Source organism: Cyphellophora europaea (genome assembly GCF_000365145.1).
Source record: "Cyphellophora europaea CBS 101466 unplaced genomic scaffold supercont1.2, whole genome shotgun sequence".
Lineage (NCBI taxonomy): Eukaryota > Fungi > Ascomycota > Eurotiomycetes > Chaetothyriales > Cyphellophoraceae > Cyphellophora > Cyphellophora europaea.
This window is the reverse complement of record NW_008481808.1, coordinates 1,412,472-1,431,008: the sequence shown is the minus strand read 5'-3', so window position 1 is coordinate 1,431,008 and position 18,537 is coordinate 1,412,472. Positions and strand designations below refer to the sequence as shown.

Here is an 18,537-nt window from a genome sequence, read left to right as displayed (position 1 = left end):
CACCACCGTCTCCCTCTAGTCTCGCTGCTGCGTGGCCCGTGTTCTCTACGTCTCTCCGCCTTGACCTGCAGGTTTGGCAGTCATGAGGTAGACGACGGAGAATGTGACTCTCAGCGGAGAACCGTCCAATGCCCATCCATCTCAGTCCCTGCCACCACCCGCCACGTCTGTCCTTTTGCCCGCGTGCCCTGACCCCGTCGCCGGAGGGTGGTGCTAGAGACAGGGCAATGGCAAGCACGAATTGCCAAGCACACCCTCAGGCAGTGATTTGCCCCATTTCATCCTTTGCTCATCATACACGCGCAGGGTACTCTGAGATGATGGTTATATGTCAGCGTTTTCGGCAGTTGCCGCGTTTGCGATTGAAAGTCATCATCATGCTATCATTTGAGCATAGCGGCCGCTGACAATCAATGGAACAGTGCGATTTGATTCAGTGTTTAGAAACGGTTCGGCGAGCGCGGCGAACCAATCGGCTTTCGTCAATGTGGTGGGTTGGGGATTTATATTCGTGTGCCTGATGACGGTATGGTCCTAGACTGGTTATCTTTGCGTTCTCATGATGAATAGTTTCCGTTCGTCATTAGGTTACTATCTAGCAAATTGAAGCCATAGTTGACATTGATTCTCGATACATCCTCCCGACGAGGTTCAGTCCAGCCGCTGGTACCGGACCCGAAGCTGTACGAAGCATTCCCAACGCGCATCTGAACACTAGCCTACCACCTGGAGGTATAACGGGACCTCCCCGCCCTACCTATCGCATGAGCTCTCACAGCGCCCTGCTCGCAACCAGAATGAGCTCCGCCAACAGCACTCTCGCCCCTCCATCCAAGCACATCGTCATCATCGGCGGTTCTCTTGCGGGTCTCTTCACCGCGACGCCTCTGCTTCGGCTCGGCCACCGCGTCACCATCCTCGAGAGATCTCCCACACCCCTGTTGCACGACCAGGGCGCCGGGATCGTTGCCGGTGGCGAGACGCTGGCTTGGTTTCGCCGGCATGATTTGTTCCAGCGGGAGATCAGCGTGGGCAGCACGACGAGGCTGTACTTGGATCGGGAGGGTGGCGTTGTTGATCGTGAGGACTGGAAGCAGAGGATGACGAGTTGGGACTTGGTGTGGAATCTGAGTCGGGCCAACTTCAATGGGGAGGGTGGCAGGGGATATATCGAGGGGAAAGATTGGGCGCGCGTTGAGGGCTCGGAGGAGGTGAAGAAGCAGTGGGAGAGGGCGAGATATGAATATGGCAGGGAGGCGACGGGATTGCAGGAGAAGGACGAGAAGGTGGTGGTCAAGTGGAGGAGCACACGAGAGGGGGCGGAAGAGGGGCTTCTGGAGGGGTCGGAAGAAGCAGACGTTGTGATTGCTGCGGATGGCCCAAGCAGTCGGCTCAAGGGCATAATGCTGGGAGAGAACAAGGCTTCGAAGAGAACGTATGCGGGCTATGTGGCATTCAGAGGGACTGTGAGGGAGTCGGAATTGTCGGCGGGTTCCACGGAGGTGTTTGTGGAGAAGTTCACCTTCTTCCATGCTGACGGGGTGCAGATTCTTGCGTATACTATCCCCGGGCACCAGGGAACGCTGGAAAAGGGGAAGCGGCTCATCAACTGGGTGTGGTATTGGAACGAACTGGAGGAGAATGAGGCATATGTGGAATTAATGACGGACTCAGAGGGAGCGAGACACAGGTTTACCCTGCCGACCGGTGGGAAGAGTCAGTCTTCCCCTTTCTCTACCGCACAGATCGGGAAAGCCATTGTGGTGACTTTACTGACGAAAACAGTGCAACCCCAAGTATGGAAACGGCAGCAGCAGCGGGCAATGGACTTGTTACCACCTCAATTTGCTGAGTTGGTGACGAAGACCGAGAAGCCATTCGTGCAGGCTATCACAGACGTCGAGCCACCGCAGCAAGGAACGCCAGTCGGCCGACTGCTACACGGCAAAGCGGGTGTGGTCGGAGATGCTCTGGCTGGCTTCAGGCCTCATACCGCAGCCAGCACTAGTCAGGCAGCATTTGATGCTCTGCAGCTCGAGCGGGTATTTGCCGGGGATATGAGCTGGGAGGAGTATGAAGCCGATGTCTTGGGCTTTGCGCAGAGCTGGCAACGGAGGGGAGTAATGTTGGGCAACAGGAGCCAGTTTGGAAGTCACCCTCTGTCCCAGGGTCATGTAGATGGGCCCGTGAGCCGGGAACAGCTGCACATGAGGCAGAGGCAGCAACAGCAAATCGTGGACGAGCAGTAACGTGTTCAACGTCGGTCAACCAGTCGGAAGCTTTGCTTCCCTTGCATGCCTTGCAGTGCACGCCGTCCGCATGTGTGGGTCGCAAGCACATGTCAATCCGGGGGGCGGGCACGGGCTGCACGATTGGCGATCGCGGCTTTGCTGCGGGGCGTTGTGCAAACAGGCAGCCCTAAATTTCAGTTGCCTTGTCTGCGTCGAGGTTCTCCCAAAAGCACGCAGTCGCCCATATTCCATTCACACCACCTTCTTCACTCCACCGAGTCGTCCACGAGTCTCGCATAGACTGTAGATTCACCTTGGACCTTTTCTGAAACGCCTCATTCCATTCTTGTTCGCATGCAGGCGGAGGGCTGCTAATAACGTCTTCAAGCCGCTCGCCATACTGCGGTCCACCCCACTAACTTCCGTTCACCTTCCATACGACTCATTCTCGAATCTGATGACACAACTCGACAGCGCCGCTCTCGGTCACGATGACGATCCGTCGTAGAGCGCATGCCTTCTCTGACGTGGACGAAGATGCAATTCTTCGACTCCTCTCGCCCTCGAACCGCGATGTTGCGCACAATGCCTCTGTCCGTCCAGTCCACCCAGCCTTGACAGACTTTGGCCCACAGACCCTCGGAGCCTTCATCAGACGTGAATACAACTCCGCGTTAACAGGCGGAACACTCGGCCCCTCCACGCCCGAGCGAAACATCGGCAAGGGCAAAGCCTGTGCACAGTCTTTTCTCTCAGAAGTCCCAGACCAAGATGCGTTTCTGTCGCCCATCGAGCAGGACACGGCCCCCTTAAGAAGTGAAGATTGGCTCAACGAGATGCATGCGAGGCATCATCATGCCGACGAGAGCGTGAGGCCCGGTAGAGTCAGCCTCGCTCCAAACGCGCTCCACCACCTCCGCGGTCTGCCCGATTCACCACCAGCAGTCGCCAGTGGCTCACTCCCGCCGCCAGGCATGGGTGTTGGCGGTCCGCCCAAGACCCCTCCACGCAAGATGAGACGCACCCCGCGTAAGAAGTTTAGTCCCACCAGAGACGACAATGAGGACGACACCAATGATCCTTTCATGGACTTGACGGGGTCTGGCTCCAGCACCCGTCGCCGCATGAGGCAATCAATTTCGACCCGCCGCACCGGTCACAGTCCTCGAGTCATACCTTCTTCTGCTTGGGCTCGCCGTCGGGGTAACTCTATAGTCACCAATACCTCTATCGATGCCGACACCATCCTCTCCGATGACTCGGTTGACTCACCTGGCAACAGTCCACCACGATCAGCGCCGAAGTTGCCTTCAGATTTGATCTCCCGCGTCGTTGCTGCTTCGCAGCCGGATGCTGCCGCCATGAAGTATCGCAACCAGAATGCCGGTAGCGTCGCAGAGTTCAACTATGGGGATCTCATACCTACTAACATGCCAAATGTTGTGGCCAGAGAGCGGGAGCGCACATCCGCCCCAGTCCGATCTCCGAGGAATCGTCGACATGGTAGTCATCGGCGGCCGACCGGATCAACCTCTCTGTTTAGCAGCATCGGTTCTCGCCTTGGGCTTCTTGGTGGATCTCCGGATAGTGACCCCAGCGACAGTGACTCCGACGATAGCAGCGTTTCCGGTGACGATGTTGGCCATGATTTCACACCCTCCTCGAATCCGGCAGATTTCTTTATCGCGAACGAACCTTTGTCGAAAGTCTTCCGCAGCAATGGCCCGCGGATTTCTGCCAATGAGCCTCCCCACTGCCCGCTCCCTAATCGTCCGAACTATCAGAACCCACCTCTGCCGTCCGATGTGTGGATTGCTGTCACCGAATATCTTTCTCTCGAAGACATCCATAACTTGCGGCTGGTGGATAGGACCATGGCAGCGGAGATCTCACCCATACAGTTCCGCAACTTTGTTGCACCTTTAGGACCTGCCATGCAGCTTTTGGGTGCTCATCCTAGTCAATCGGTTCTTGCCAAGTATGGTTCGCACGTCTATCGTTTCGGCATATCCTTCGAGTTCGACCCCGTCGCCCTAGCATATGCCAGATCGAAAGTCAGCATGCAGACGCAGCAAGCTTGGTACGGATCTTATGAGTGGCCTGCCTCACATTATCCTCGCTATGAAGAGCTCAAGCGCCTGGAAGATCTTGTTGACAACAACAACCCCATGCTGAAGCATGTATTGAGTCAGATGGGCGCTACCTGTGAACTTGCTTTGTCTGTTGACAGCGGTCACGGTTGGCTCGAAGGACCTGACATTTCCGACATGGCTTTATTCAACGCGCGCCAGAGGGGTTGTTCCAAAGTCTTCGGCCAGATATTCGGGAATGAGCACCTCTGGCAAGCGTATGGCCGTGATGAGTACTTTGTTTGGGCACAGAAGAACTCTATCAACGAGACTCTGAAGCTCTTTGCGGGCTCTGGGGTCGCCGAAGCCGGCAAAGTCATCGAAATCTTGTCGAACATGCAGGTGCGGGAGCGCAACTCCTTCCAAGACGTCACATCTCAGCCCGACTTCGACCCTGACTCCCACACTGGTGGCAATGCGAATCCAGCTGCTGGCACGGCACAGACGGGTGCACAGCCTCCAGCACCGCCCACCCATCCGAATGGCGCACAGCCTGCTGCACCGGTGCCAGGTCATCCAGTCACTGCGTTTCAGGTGCAGAATAACTTGATGCAACTGGGGCAGATGTACGGAACGACACAGAATCACGTCAACGGTGTCCCTTTGCTGTACGGTAACCCCTTGCAATCCCGATCGAGAGGTAGCCGGTATTCTCCCACAACTCCAAAGAAATCGAAAAAGAAGAATCGCCCAGCCCCTAAGATCCCTCTGCAGTGGCCCGTTATATTCAACGGGTATAGTTTGGCCGCAGAGACTGGCGGTTCGCACGCAGTGATTCAATCGCATATTGCCAACCCTCAGTATCACCCTTTGCTGCCCGGCAGCCTCACTGAGAGCCAGGCTCAGTGGTTGATGGAGACATTCTGGGCCCAGAGAAGTTTCCTATCGGCATACACCAACGCCGTCATAGCGAACCATGGAGCCCTTCGCAACATTTGGACTCTGAACATTGCAAAAATCTCGTCTGGACTGCTGCCTTCACTTGCTCAGCGTGACTTTTGGGCGGCCCTTCCCAATCTGAAGCGTCTGCGCTTACTCGTGTCGCCCGACTGGCGAAAAGAACATCTACCTAACTCGGTCTTCATCCAAAGAGCTATGCTTATCTCACCTCTTACCGCGGTTGGCAAGTTTGCAGCATTCTTGCGTGACTTCATCTGCAAGTTGGAGCACTTGTCTCATGCCACATTCGGATGGGTTGGTGGCGGCGAGCATGGAGTCGGCATATGCGCTCGCAATCAGAACTTGCTGCCAGCGCCCATAATTGCCTACGCACGCGACTGGATCAGCGACCACAAAATCAAGCCGGATCCACGTAGCATGATCAAATTTGATCACCTTCGAGATCTGACCTTCGAGAATTGCTGGTTCAGCCCTTGCATGCTGGAGACCTTCATGGACAAGAGCCGCGACACCAGCTTACACACTCTTACTCTTGACTCGGTGAGTATGCTGGTTCGCCACGATCCCACGACAGTCAGCAGTGAGGCTGGCTTGACCACAATCGGCGGTAGCTTGCAGTGTGAGCATGCTGAAGAAGATTGGCTGTACGAAGAGATCCCAGGCTCTGCGACTTGGACTCAGACTCTAGACCAAATCACTCCTGGCTCGACGATTCTTGAGCGCAAGTATCAAGCGGGCATTATTGACAGCAAGAAGTTTCCTGCACCAGAGCCCGGATTTCGAGGCCACGTGCAGAAGATTGTGCTGAAGAGCTGTGGCTATGCCAAGATTGAAGGGATGAAAAGCAGCGATTTCAACCAGGCCGAGGCGGTCTTGCAACCTGGCTTGACTCAAGATGCAGGGTTGAGCTCACGCGAATCACAACTCCGCGGCCCGGCAATGGTGGCTCCGAGTAGCACCTTCGACAAGCCCGCGGCAGTCGCTTCTAGATACGGCGTTACTGGGAACGAGTGGCACGACAAGCCCGATCGCTTCATGAACCTGGGTCCAATCATGCTTAGCAGCGCCGATGTTGCCGTCAACGAAGACTGGCAAGGCCTTGGTACCCTCACTCAATGCGTTCACCCTGTCGATAAGCGCATCCTGGAGCAAGGATGGGGCATGGTCTTTGGCTGGGGCAACAAGTTGGAGCGGTGGGCGGCTGTGGAAGATGGGCAGCTCGAAGGTGGTACCGGCCGCTTCGGTGGTACCATCTATGCGAAAGGAACCGAGAGTCTTTGATGTTTTGGAAGTGCCTAGATCATTGGTGTTTATGGTGAACCGGGAAAGGCGTTGAGAGGAAGATGACGACCCTTCTAATGTGTACGACTAGACCCTCGTGTGGATGACTGATCTCGATGGATCTTTGATATGGAACGGAGCAGACCTCGTTCTCCGAGGCAGGCGTTTGGAAGTATGGACGACACTTTTGTCTACCTGGCGGCAGGGCAGGTCTGACAAATGTATGACTGGACGATGGTGCTTGGGGTCATGGGAACGTTTGATGTTGGATGGCCAAGTCATCAGAGAGAGCATCTCTAGAATCCCATGTTAGACGAAGCACCCCCAGGCGCTGGACACGCAGATGGAACCCGCCTGCTGATGACCTTATTATGGTTATCAATAAGCTCAATGAAATGACATTGTGCAATTGCCTCCATACTGCTTCGTGTCCCTGACTATGCTCACTACTGATAGCTCTGTGAACGCTGTTCCTGGCCAGGCTGTAGCCTCGTGTCGGCAATAGGGGGCCAAAGCAGTGCGGGAATTTCTCGGCTAGGGAAGCCAATCTTGGCGTCGAGGGACCAACTCCGGGGCGGCCTGGAGCCCGGTGTTTGGTGCTTTTCGCAAAACCCTCTTTTAACCGCACGGAGCGCGACGGACGTCAGTGATGACGCCGGCACAATTCTTCGCAAAGCTGTGCTTGGATGTTTCTTGTTCGTTTGTAATTCGACGTGAGTGTCCTTACCTAACCGGCTTATGCGATATGGCGAGGAAGCCGCACACGACCTCTCGACAGCTTGCAGCACACTAGGCTTTTTCACACTAGGCTTCTTGTTGCTGTTTGCGTGAGACGAGGAGAGAGCGAACCGGAACATCGCCACCACCGCATTGCCCTTTGCTGGAGCGTTTTCGTTGGACTGTGTAAGCCGGCTTGCTGCGGTCGAGAGTGACACCCCTTGTCAAGGTCTCAAAAAGCCTTTTGATGCATGATTTCCTTGCCTACGGGCAATTGCGCAAACAGACACACCATAATGGACCGGGACCAAGAAGTCCTGGATAAATGGTCCAGCAACAACCCAGCTGTGACTGCTCCAGCAACATATGTCCTGAGCCGCTCTTCTGCGGTGCAACAGAATCGATCTGAAAGCTCTTCGCTGCCGACTTTGCGACCTTCGAATTCGACGACCGACAAGCCACGAAGTGAGCCGGCTGAGCAGCAGTCTTATCAGCCGCCATCCAAGTACGATGTCGGGTGGCGCAGAGTGGTGCGGAACTTCTCGCCCTCGTGGTTCAGCGTGACCATGGGAACTGGCGTTGTGTCGATCCTGCTCATTCAGATCCCTTTTCAGGCGGAATGGTTGTACTGGCTCTCGGTCATCTTCTTTGGGCTCAACGCCATCCTCTTTGCCTTGGCCTTTTCCATTTCGGTGCTGAGGTACACGCTCTATCCGGAGATCTGGCATGTGATGATCCAGGATCCGACAAACTCGCTCTTCCTGGGGACGATACCCATGGGCTTCGCCACGCTGGTGACATCCTGGGTATTCCTTTGCTGTCCTTACTGGGGAGAGTGGGCGACAACCTTCGCGTGGGTCTGCTGGATGATCGACTGTGTGGTCGCTGTCGCCGTGACGGTGTCTCTTCCCTTCCTGCTCATGAGCCAGTCCCACCAGCAGAGCCTAGATCGCATCACTGCCGCACAGCTGCTGCCCATCGCTGCGACCATTGTGGCATCCGGCACGGGAACCGGTGTCGCCAATATCTTGCCCAACCCGGAGCGTGCTCTCGGAACGGTGATAGCATGCTATGTGCTCTGGGGCATGTCGACGCCACTGGCAATGACAATCCTTGTCATCTACTACCAGCGTTTGGCACTGCACAAGATCCCACCACGGGAGATTGTCGTGTCATCCTTCCTCCCTCTTGGTCCTCTTGGCATGGGCGGCTATGCCATTATGAGGTGCGGTGGTGTCGCGAGGAAGGTCTTTCCTCAAGTTGAGTTCTTCCACAACCTGGAAATCGCTGGAGATATTGTGTACATCCTGGGTGTCTTCGTGGCTCTGATCATGTGGTCTTTTGGGCTTTGCTGGCTGGTGTTTGCGCTGGCTTCCATTTATGGATCTCGACCATTCCCATTCAATATGGGTGAGTTGATGTCCGAATATCCCCATCACCGATTCTTGACTGACCCTCTTTCTGTAGGTTGGTGGGGCTTTACCTTCCCATTAGGAGTCTGGTCGCTCAGCACGATCCATTTTGGCACCGAGATGCCGAGTCTCTTCTTCAGGGTCCTCGGCACTATTGGCGCTGTTTCAGTCGTACTTTTGTGGATCATTGTCGCTGCAGGAACTGCCCGAGGGGCATGGCGTGGGCATTTATTCAATGCTCCCTGTCTCAAGAACCTGAAGCCTGCTGAGCAGAAAGATGTCACAGAAGCAGCCGAAGCTGAGAAGGCAAATGGTAATGGATGAGTGGTATAGTATATTGATACTCGGAAGTGCTGGTAGCAGGTGAGGCAAGCTGTGGAGTCATGACTGGCGCGTTTGCCTGGTGATGCACCCTGTGACGTGTTGCCTTCACGCGTTGCCTTGTTGGATATGGTCCCGGATATAACATCCGCCGTTGCCGTCGCAGTCATGTCTACAAACGCGTTCTGTGACTGCAATAGGCAGCAGTCACCAGGACCAGTTCGAATTCACAGACCAGACTTTACTTCTGTTCAACAAAGCAATCCTTCACCACCGACAACGACGACAAGGCCAACACCAATACCACTACCACTACCACTACCACTACCACCATGGCGTACGTCGACTACACGACGGGCCCCCCTTCCTTCCGTTGCGTCGCCGCCATGACCGACGACGAGATTGACAAGGCAAACTCGACGCCTTCCTACGGGTACCCCGACCCCGAGGAGTGCAGCATCGCTGCACGCCCTCTGGTGACGGGTCCCGCAGGTGAGCCGACAGTCACTGCCGAGCCGATTGCTCCTCCTCCTGTTGTCGCTGCTCCCGTCGCTTCTCCTGCCGGCACTGCCAGCACCACCACCACCACCACCACCACCACCACCACCACCACAGTCGCCAACAAGGGGCCTCATGCCCTGGCTCACTACATCGGCCTGCGCGAGGCAGAGCGCGCGAGATTGGCCGCCAAGCCGGACCCCAAGCACACCAGCCGATGGGTCTGTTACGTCCGTGGCTGCGCCGTCACCGGCGCCACGGAGAACAAGCGCGGACTCAGTGTCCACTGGAAGAACGGGGCGCACGCCGAGGAGAAGCCGCGTGACCCGAGGAAGGATTTCGAGGTGCCGATCGATGATTGGTTCCGAGACGAGGGCTTGCGGGCGACGTGGGAGGCGGGGTGTAGAGAGGAGTTTGATACGTTGTTGGCGTGACATGGGGAGGAGGAAGGGGAAGAGGAAGAGGAGGGTGGGTGGTCCCCGATTGGAGCCGTAGATACCGGCCAATCCAAGAGAGTGAAGAGAGGGGTAGATATCCCTCTCCTTTTGTACTGGAAGAGTAGTTAGAAGGAGATTGAAAATGCGCAAAGCAAATTGAGGAAAGGAAAGGATCGTGATTTTTGGCTTTATCCCATTGCTCTCTGCTGGTGTTTCGAACTGCTGGTCCAAGTAAGCATCTCGCGCGGCTCTGGCCGGGAGATAGGTGGCATACGCGCGGTAAGACCAAGGCATAAGTCGTGGTTTTCACACCATGTATACATGCACGACTACTCACGCATCTGCTGGTAACACACAGGATTCACAAGCCCGGGGGACTTGTATGTGCAGCATCTTCTGCAATTGTATGGCGAACCCTGGTTTCTCTTGTGCTGCTGGTTCATATCCGAGAGCCCACGGAAAAGTCGGTGCTCTGCACATACAATGGGACAAGCATGTACAAACTATACAGTTCCCTACATGGCCTGGAGACCTGGATGGATTCGAGCACGGTCTGGCGCATTGGTTGGGAAAGGAATTCTGGTGCCTACAACTGGTTTTATCTTAGCTTCGGTTGGTATTAGCTATATGGCCACATGGTCCGTTTGCTGCTCAGGGTGGTGAAGTTCAAGAGCACCGTGTCTGGGCCCTGTCAGAGACACGTGATGATAGAGAGGTGGTGAAGTTGCGTGGGAGTGTGAACCGAAGTTGTTGTGGAGACAGCCAGTGACGATCTTTGCCGGTTTGTGGGGGGGCCGTCTAAGCCCCGTTTTTGACGTTTTTGACGCGCGGAATTGCGAAGGCCAACAATAATACCAAGACAGGAATGGCTGCGAGATTGCAATTTGTGGAATGCCAACGACATGCCAAAGCAACAAGATTTTGTTGTGATTGTTTTCATTGCACGTGTCAAGAGGCATCCAAGTCACCAAAAAAAGTAGTGAAGAAGAAAGTAAGGATCTTTGTGTGTCATGAAATCGACATTTTGCGACATTTGAAAAAGGGTGCTCCTTCGAGTGGTAAGGCTCACCTTACCGCTCAGAGGCAGCAAAAGAGAGGGTGTCGTCGCCCTCATCGTAAAGGCCATCAATCATCTTCAAAACCTATACGTTCAAGAAGTGTAAAAACCGCCGTCCCCGTAGAAATGCCTTGCCGGGGAGTGCCCTCAAGATGCCCTGGCCCAAAAGTTGCTCCCTGAGTGCTGATGCCCGTTTTGGTTATGTGTCGCCGAATTGCCTTTCGCGCCTTCCTTTGGCACCCCATGGTAACAGATAGAAGGAAAGGGAGTCGTAGTTCGCGTGTTCAACAGACATTTAAGCGACGTCGCAAGTCCACATGTTGTCGGCGTTGCCGCAGCCAATCTTGGTGTACTTGGTGCTGGACAGGATCTCGGCGTGGCCGGTCTGACCGGCGTGGTTCCAGCCTTGGGAGGCGGCGTCGCAAACACTGCTGCCGAGGCCGGGGAGCGAAGGCAGCTCGCACAGCCAGCCGCCGACGAAGACGGACTCGAAGTTGCCGGAGTTGCCGGGGGCCATGACTTGACCCATGGAGCCGGGGTTGAGCTTGTGCACGAGCTGGCCGCCAGATGAGGTGGAGGTGTCGAGGGCGTTGGACTGCAGCGTGTTGTCTTCGGTGAAGAGGGGCAGGCCCATCTTGCCGCGCCAGTTGTTCACGATGCCCATGTAGCCGGAGCCGGAGCTCGAGCCAGAGTCGGAGCTGCCGCCAGTGGAAGGAGCGGGACTGCTGGAAGCGGGGGGAGAAGCAGGTGCGGCGGCTTCAGTGGTCTGAGGTTGAGATTGAGGCTGGCTCTGGGGCTGGCTCTGGGTCTCGGTTGGAGTCGAGCTGGCATCAGAAGACTGGCCTTGAGGACGAGCCCAGCCCCATTTCCAGCTGTAGTTGGCACGGCCGCCCTCCCATGCGGGAGAAGCGTCGCGGCGGACGAGAGCGTCGCCAACCTCGAGAGGCTGCGCGACAGGGGCGGCAATGGTGGCGCCGGCGAGGGCCAGGACGGAGAGAGCCTTGATAGCAACCATGTTGGCGATGGGGTTGAGGTTTGGGTTTGGAGTGTGGCGTGGGAAACGGTTTTCAAATGAGTGAGTGGTAGCTGCGCGAGTGTGGTAAACAGAAGCCTTGATTTGGCAAATGAGTGTTGATCCGACCAGGGATTGTAAGGAATGTGGATAGTGGGATGGAGGAGTGAAAGAATGAGAGTAGCGAAAGTCACAGACTTCTTGGTGAGAGGGGCACAAGCACAGCTAGTAATGAACGCAGGATTGCAAAACCAGAAGAGGGAGGGCAAGGGAATTAGATATAGAACAAACACGGGGTGGCGGTCCGCCACATCGAAGTCTGACCGCGAGGGGTTTCTGGCATTCTGGCAAACCTCCCCCCCCCTGGTGGGCCAGGAAGCCTAGGCGAAAGGCTCGGCTGGGTCGAGTTGGTCTGAAACCACGAGTCCACCAAGCGTTTGCCGCAGCTGAAACAGGCCCACCCCCTGGTGCGTCCGGGTTTGGGGCTCTTGGTGCATCTGGATCTGCTCATCACTGCTCGCTTTGTGCTGTTTCTAACTCGAGGCGGCAAGTCCAAGGACGGCGTGGGCCCCCTGAGGCCGAAGGGTTTTTCTTTGTTCCCCCGCTACTGCGTGCTACGCTAGTGCCAACGGCGGTTCTCCATCACAGCGCTTCTTTGTACTGCAGGTTAAGAAAATAGTCAGGGGCTACAGAGTGAAAGGGTGCGGTGTTGAATGCTGGGCTGACGAGATGGCTGGACTGACGGCGGCGGCGGGCTTTGTTTGCTGCAAAGTCGCAGGACCGCACACCAAGCCAGGATTCAGATTTCAGATTCCAGGAATTCCCCTCCCAGCGTGAAGAGTGTACAGTACCGAGTTCTCTTGGGGCCAAGCAGGGGCAGTCTCTTAGTGGATGGTCTGGGCGTGTACCTGCAGTAGCCAGGGCGGGAGGCTCGTCGGTGGCGCTGACAGGGGGCCACCTGGGCTACGTTGGGCCACCTGGGGCCACCGCTCAACGCCTTCTCCTGAGTGCCGACCACGTACCGATGCAAAGTCTATTCTATTGTGATGAAACATTGTTATTCTTCTTCTTGCGCGCCCCTTGACAGCTGCATTGGCGGTGACTTCTGGTGCCTCTTTGCCAACCATGCCAATACTGCGGTGTAACTCCTGAACGGGGCCGGCCTCGTCGCCTGCTGCGTGATCAGAATTCGTCGGTCTGTGCGGGTTTGGCCCCCTCATCTTAGCGCATCTGGATTCGGTTCTCGACTGTCCGTCTGACATGGCGAAGCAGTGTGAAGTGTCCGTTGGATGTCGCCGATGCACCGACGTCCGAGTACCGATGGCTGCCTTGGACAGGGCATATTCGTGTTAAGCCGCGTATTCGTGGCGCGGACGCAATCTCCTTTCTCTAAACCTTGATCCTGCTTCCGGGAGCGCCACATGAACTCAGACGTAAGCCATCCTCGGTATCCCATAATTCGCCAGCATCCGCAACCAAGAAGAGAACGGTTCGGTGTGTTCGGTGGCGAGTGTGGAAGCGCGGGCTCGGCAATGAACCCATCTCTGCGAAAACCACATCACAGCCCCCGCCCAAACGTGGCCGACTTTCCTCCTTTTGCACTCCTGAGACGACAGTTCTGCTGTTGTATCCCCGTCCTTGCATCCTGACTCGCCTGTATATCACCCATGGTTGCCCCTCTCCAACTTGCCGGTGCCAGTCCTCTTGGCCATCACTCCACCAGAGCGTCGGGAACGGTGGTCGGTGACGGTGACAGTGCACCACGCACAACGCCAATACGAAAATTGGCATCTGAACCAAATCTTGCATTTCATTTTTTGCATCGCAGTCGCGACTGACTGCTGGCACGAGCGTTCATGCACTTTCCGCTGAAACTTGAAGCATGAGCATACTTTGTCCAACATGAATGAAGCCTCAGCTGGGCCACGAATTCGACCAGCCCGGCCACGACTGCTTAGCAAACAAACTCGTCACCAGACCACCATGCCATTGCACGACCGGATTCCACCTCTCCTCGACCCGTTCATGCACGGTAGGTCCTAGCACATTCACATCTGAGACACATCCATTGCTCCTCCCTTGCACGCAAATTCCCTGCCCAGAGTCATCGGACCGTCTTCTTGGGCCTCGATCAGGTCTCGTTTCCTCCTCAGACTCCCCTTGAGTCCTTGAAATGCGGAAGCATCTCCGTTTAGCTCACAAAGCGCAACCCTTGAACAACTTCATGAGGCCCTATCCTTGCCACTCAAATCAAATGCCAGATGCAGCGGTGAAGTCGTGATATTGGCACATTCACAGCTTCCGCAGTCGTCGAGATGCCTGACTGCGAGGCCTACATGATCGGTTCCGCGGCTATGCTTCCAAGGCTACCAGTCAGTTTTACCTACAGCCCAGCTTTCTCAAGCTCCTGAGCCTTTTTCTTCATACCGCTCGGCCTCCGTGCTGCAAGAAGCCGACTACGTTCGTTCATCGAACTCCGGAGAGGACGATCAGTCAGAGTCGCGCCCGATAACATCAAGAAAGACGTCTAGATAGACTCATCGCTTGCTGATACACGATCTGTGTGAACATTTTGTCTTTGTAGATCATGCAACAACCCTGCATCGACCCTCCCCAGAGAACAGAAAATGACCTGACGTACGTACCTGCTACAGTTGCCTTGCATGAACTGGCGGCAGTGCAAACAAACCCTTCCTCCAGAAACCCCATCCTTCTCACCATCACCTCACACACCCAAGCCATGATCGACACCACCCTCCAGACACACTGGCGGAAATTGCGGCCTCCAACATGGCCTCTCCCAAACCCTTCACCGTCGACAAGTCCTCAAGAACCGGGTTGACATCGACACTTGCGCAATCTCCCTCGGAACCTACCTCCGGGACAGCTACTGTACAGCGTTATGTACGAGCAAGACGAGGGTTCGGCCTGCCCAAACCCAAAACGCCAAGCCTCCGCACCACTAGTCTTGGGAGGGAGGCTGCTTGCTTCTCTGAGTCTTCTGACACTATCGCCTCCCGAACGGCGGAAATTGATGATGACGATGATGATCAAATAAATACATTATCCGATGACGCGACACGATGTATTTCCAGACCTCTCGAGACGTTTCCAAAATGTGGTTCGCGGGGATGGAAAAGTTGATTACGAGCGGGCAAGCGGCAACGTCTTGCGCAAGAAAGAAATTGATGCCGTCAATAATATTGCTATTGGCGCCTAGCGTGATCTGATGGGGGAATAGAAGTGCCCTTTGACGTCGCCGGAAAAGAGCAGAGGTGGAGAGAAAGGGAAAGAAAAGAAGCCATCTTAGTAAGCTCTGATCAGTTGTGCGTTTCTGCGTCGTGGATGTTCAGGAGCAACACGATGAGGACGAACCGAGCGACCTGCCAACACTCCCTCATCGTCCCAGGTATCACAATACGGCACTTGAGTCAGCAACACTGAGCCCGCAAGCATACACTAGGTGAGATCCCTTGAAAACCACGTTCTTCGTAAATTGTGTTTGTATTCCATACTCAGGTTCGGCAGCCCGGCTAGCTCTTTGCTCATCAAGCTAGTTGAAAGGTCGCCCTATCGACTGATGGATAGCAGATACTTTGCTACAACAATATGCCATTTTGAGTGCCCTCGCGAGCCTGTCATTCTCAATTTTTTCGCTTCAAGGAGTGTGTGTGCGCGCTCTCGTAAATTCGTCAATGTCCGAAGAAAAAGTCGACAAGTTTGATGCCGCTTCGGGTATGCCTGCTCTCGTGGCAGCGCATGTGTATTCCGAACTCCTCTGACCCATCCCAAATTCAATTTCCCGTGGGGACAATGACCACATCCTCCGCGTCTCAACTTCTCCTCCGTCTGTCCGCTCGCTACTTCGAGGCCTATTTCTCAATGTCGCCTTGTCGCACCATTGTCGACCTTCAACCCTCAAGTAACCGTGCAACTGTCAGGCGATCCATCTGTGAGCCCACTGACCGTGCTGAGGCCGCAGTTTGGATAATAGAAGGCGGCAAGAGCAATGATGACATAGGCAGCAATCAGGAGCGCTCCTTCCAAGTAGTTGCTTCGGCCGTCAATCAGCAAGAAACCCACAATGAGGGCGCTGGCAAACAAGCTGACTGTCTCGAAAAGACTGAAGTACAACGACATCTCCTGCTTGATGATCCAGCCAAGGACGACCATGAATGGCGTGATGAGGAGGGCAACTTGGATACTGCTGCCTAAAGCAATGGCAATAGCCAAATCCATCTTATTCTTGACCGCCACAGTAACAGCAGTGACATGCTCAGCTGCATTACCAACGAGCGGTAGGATGATCAGACCAACGAAAGCCTGGCTGATGCCTGTGCTGGATATGAGATGGTCGATGCTGCCGACGAGGAATTCGGCGCAGATGGCGACGAAACCAGTGGTGATGAGAAGCAAGATGATTGCTGAAGTTACCGACAAGTGACTCTTGGTATCGTCTTGTTCTTCTCCTTCGCCGTCTTGTGGTTGCTGCTCATGTGGATTTTGACCAGTCGAGCTGGGCGTTGCGAGGACAGCGCGAGTATTGGATATGGTGGGGTGAATCATATCAGGCATCGAAGTAGATCTCTGCAGTGGTCGGCGGGCCCCAGGAGCTGGGGAACGAGAGCGTGATAGGGGTCTCAGGGCAGCTGGCATTGCCAAAGGTCTGGCGACAGCCTCGTGGTGAGGAAAGACAGCTGCAGCGTTGAAACCTGGAGGCATTGCATGCGAGATATGGCGGAGGGCAGAAGGCCGCTGCTTGGCCGAGTCAGACGCCACAATGTCATTGCTGGGCTCTGGTAGTTGGAGCTGGGGAACTTCGAGTGTGTTGCTTGTGGCTTGCCGTATGTGCTCACGAGGCGATGTTTTCTCATCAACCTGAACACCTTGATGGTGGCTTTTCTTGCCATGTTTAGCACGTCTGGAACGACGTGCATGACGTCGAGATCGCTTGCTGGATTTCTCCTCGACGACCTCGGAAGCGCCGTTCTCGAAATCACGGGCAATAGTCTGGCGTGTAGAACGGCGACGCCCGATCCTCGGGTATGCATCAACGTCCGCTTCGTCCCCACTAAGAACGTTTTCGGAGATGATGCTGCCTGCTCGATGGCTCGAACCACCCTGCTGCTGCCGCTCTGGCTGAGAGGCCACAGTGGCAAAGGTTGCATCAGTAGGTGTGCGCAGGATGTTGGCACCGGAAGTGCTTTGGCCGTCCTTGGAGCTAGGACTAGAGGTACGTCGCTTGCGACGGAAGGCCCTCTTGATACGCATGGCTGTGTTGCGAGAACTCCGAGAGGAGTCTGAATCCGAATCGCTTGTGCTCGAACTATCGCTCGAAGACGATGAATTGAGAATCTGGGTGAGCACACCTTCATGCTGAGCCTCCTCATCAATCAAGTGCTGTGGCGTGCTAGCATACATGAAGCTGTGAGACTTCAGTGAGAACGCCAAATACAAAGCGTATACCAAAAGGAGCACGATACTGGTCCCGCGGGACACCTGCAGGACCATACGAGTGCCGTTGTTCGGATCGTTGAAGGAGGCATGGAAAGCAGTGGGCAGCAACAGACTGATGACACTGAGGCACAAGAGGCAGGCACTCATCTGGGATACCGTGGAGTTGTAAAGTTGCTCTCTGTAACGCAACCCACCAAGAAGGAAACTCATTCCCAAGATGATGAGTAGATTTGAGAGGATAGAGCCTACAGCGGCGGCCTGGACGACACGGACCTGACCGTCGGCGAGGGCGATGATGAAAATGATAAGTTCCGTGGCGTTGCCAAAGGTGACGTTCATCAAAGCGCCGATGGTATCGCCCATCTTCGACGCTACACTCTCGGTTGCAAATGCGAGCAACGAAGCCAGCGGGACGATGGCGACTGCATTGACGGCAAAGACGACACTGGGGTCCACGACGTGCAGGTCGGCCCAATCGTTCAATGCGCCAAGCAGGATGCCGACCGGAACAGTGAGGAGCAGCCAGTTGATCCAACTGGATCCAATGATCATTCTGGCATCCCGTAGGAATCTAGAGGGTATGGAAGGCTTTGCTTCAGGACCGGGATCGTCTAGGGTGGGAGGTTGCGTTCCACCTCTTTCCTTATCCACAGCAGATGCATCTTGCTGTTGTGTATCCTGGAGGATGCCAGCATTGACTGTGGAAGCAGAGCCAGCTGCGAACGAGGAAATGTTACCAGCATCTTGAAGGGTAGATTGGGGGTTTTCGGGGTCGTTTGGAGCGCTGGAGGATTGGCGGTCGCGATTGCGCTTGAGGAAAGGAATCAGAGTCTTAGCCCATGAGTGTGAGTGTAGACGACCTGACAGCGGAGGCTCGTCGGCGGAGTCGACCATCGGCGTGAGGATAAGTGAGTGGAAGAATTGTAGCGGTCGTTGCAAAAGGCAATGACTTGGCTTGCTATCAAAGCAGGTCGCAATGAGCTAAAGGTTCTAGAAGTGTGGGATGAACAACGGGCGGCGAGGACGCTGCTTAAGCTTCGCAGGCGTGGGTGCTGCGGAGATAACGCTCCGGGGATCTGAGCGAG

The 18,537-nt window shown here is 55.3% G+C and overlaps 6 protein-coding genes across 6 annotated transcripts; 4 read left to right on the top strand and 2 right to left on the bottom strand.

Annotated features, from left to right (window-relative positions):
- Positions 1-797: 797 nt before the first annotated feature.
- On the top strand, positions 798-2,249 carry HMPREF1541_02044 (uncharacterized protein; the record flags this gene model as incomplete). The annotated part of the gene is made up of 1 exon (XM_008716400.1): positions 798-2,249. One exon carries the CDS (start codon positions 798-800, stop codon positions 2,247-2,249), a length of 1,452 nt encoding a protein of 483 aa, XP_008714622.1.
- A 473-nt stretch (positions 2,250-2,722) lies between these two features.
- HMPREF1541_02043 (uncharacterized protein) lies at positions 2,723-6,541 on the top strand (the record flags this gene model as incomplete). The annotated part of the gene is made up of 1 exon (XM_008716399.1): positions 2,723-6,541. The coding sequence occupies one exon, from the start codon at positions 2,723-2,725 to the stop codon at positions 6,539-6,541; it is 3,819 nt and encodes a 1,272-aa protein (XP_008714621.1).
- Positions 6,542-7,554: 1,013 nt separating this feature from the next.
- Positions 7,555-8,994, top strand: HMPREF1541_02042 (uncharacterized protein; the record flags this gene model as incomplete). The annotated part of the gene is made up of 2 exons (XM_008716398.1): positions 7,555-8,668; positions 8,726-8,994. The coding sequence occupies 2 exons, from the start codon at positions 7,555-7,557 to the stop codon at positions 8,992-8,994; spliced, it is 1,383 nt and encodes a 460-aa protein (XP_008714620.1).
- A 329-nt stretch (positions 8,995-9,323) lies between these two features.
- On the top strand, positions 9,324-9,923 carry HMPREF1541_02041 (uncharacterized protein; the record flags this gene model as incomplete). Its single annotated transcript, XM_008716397.1, has 1 exon — positions 9,324-9,923. The coding sequence occupies one exon, from the start codon at positions 9,324-9,326 to the stop codon at positions 9,921-9,923; it is 600 nt and encodes a 199-aa protein (XP_008714619.1).
- A 1,355-nt stretch (positions 9,924-11,278) lies between these two features.
- HMPREF1541_02040 (uncharacterized protein) lies at positions 11,279-11,998 on the bottom strand (the record flags this gene model as incomplete). Its single annotated transcript, XM_008716396.1, has 1 exon — positions 11,279-11,998. The coding sequence occupies one exon, from the start codon at positions 11,996-11,998 to the stop codon at positions 11,279-11,281; it is 720 nt and encodes a 239-aa protein (XP_008714618.1).
- Positions 11,999-15,913: 3,915 nt separating this feature from the next.
- Positions 15,914-18,346, bottom strand: HMPREF1541_02039 (calcium/proton exchanger; the record flags this gene model as incomplete). The annotated part of the gene is made up of 1 exon (XM_008716395.1): positions 15,914-18,346. One exon carries the CDS (start codon positions 18,344-18,346, stop codon positions 15,914-15,916), a length of 2,433 nt encoding a protein of 810 aa, XP_008714617.1.
- Positions 18,347-18,537: the final 191 nt, after the last annotated feature.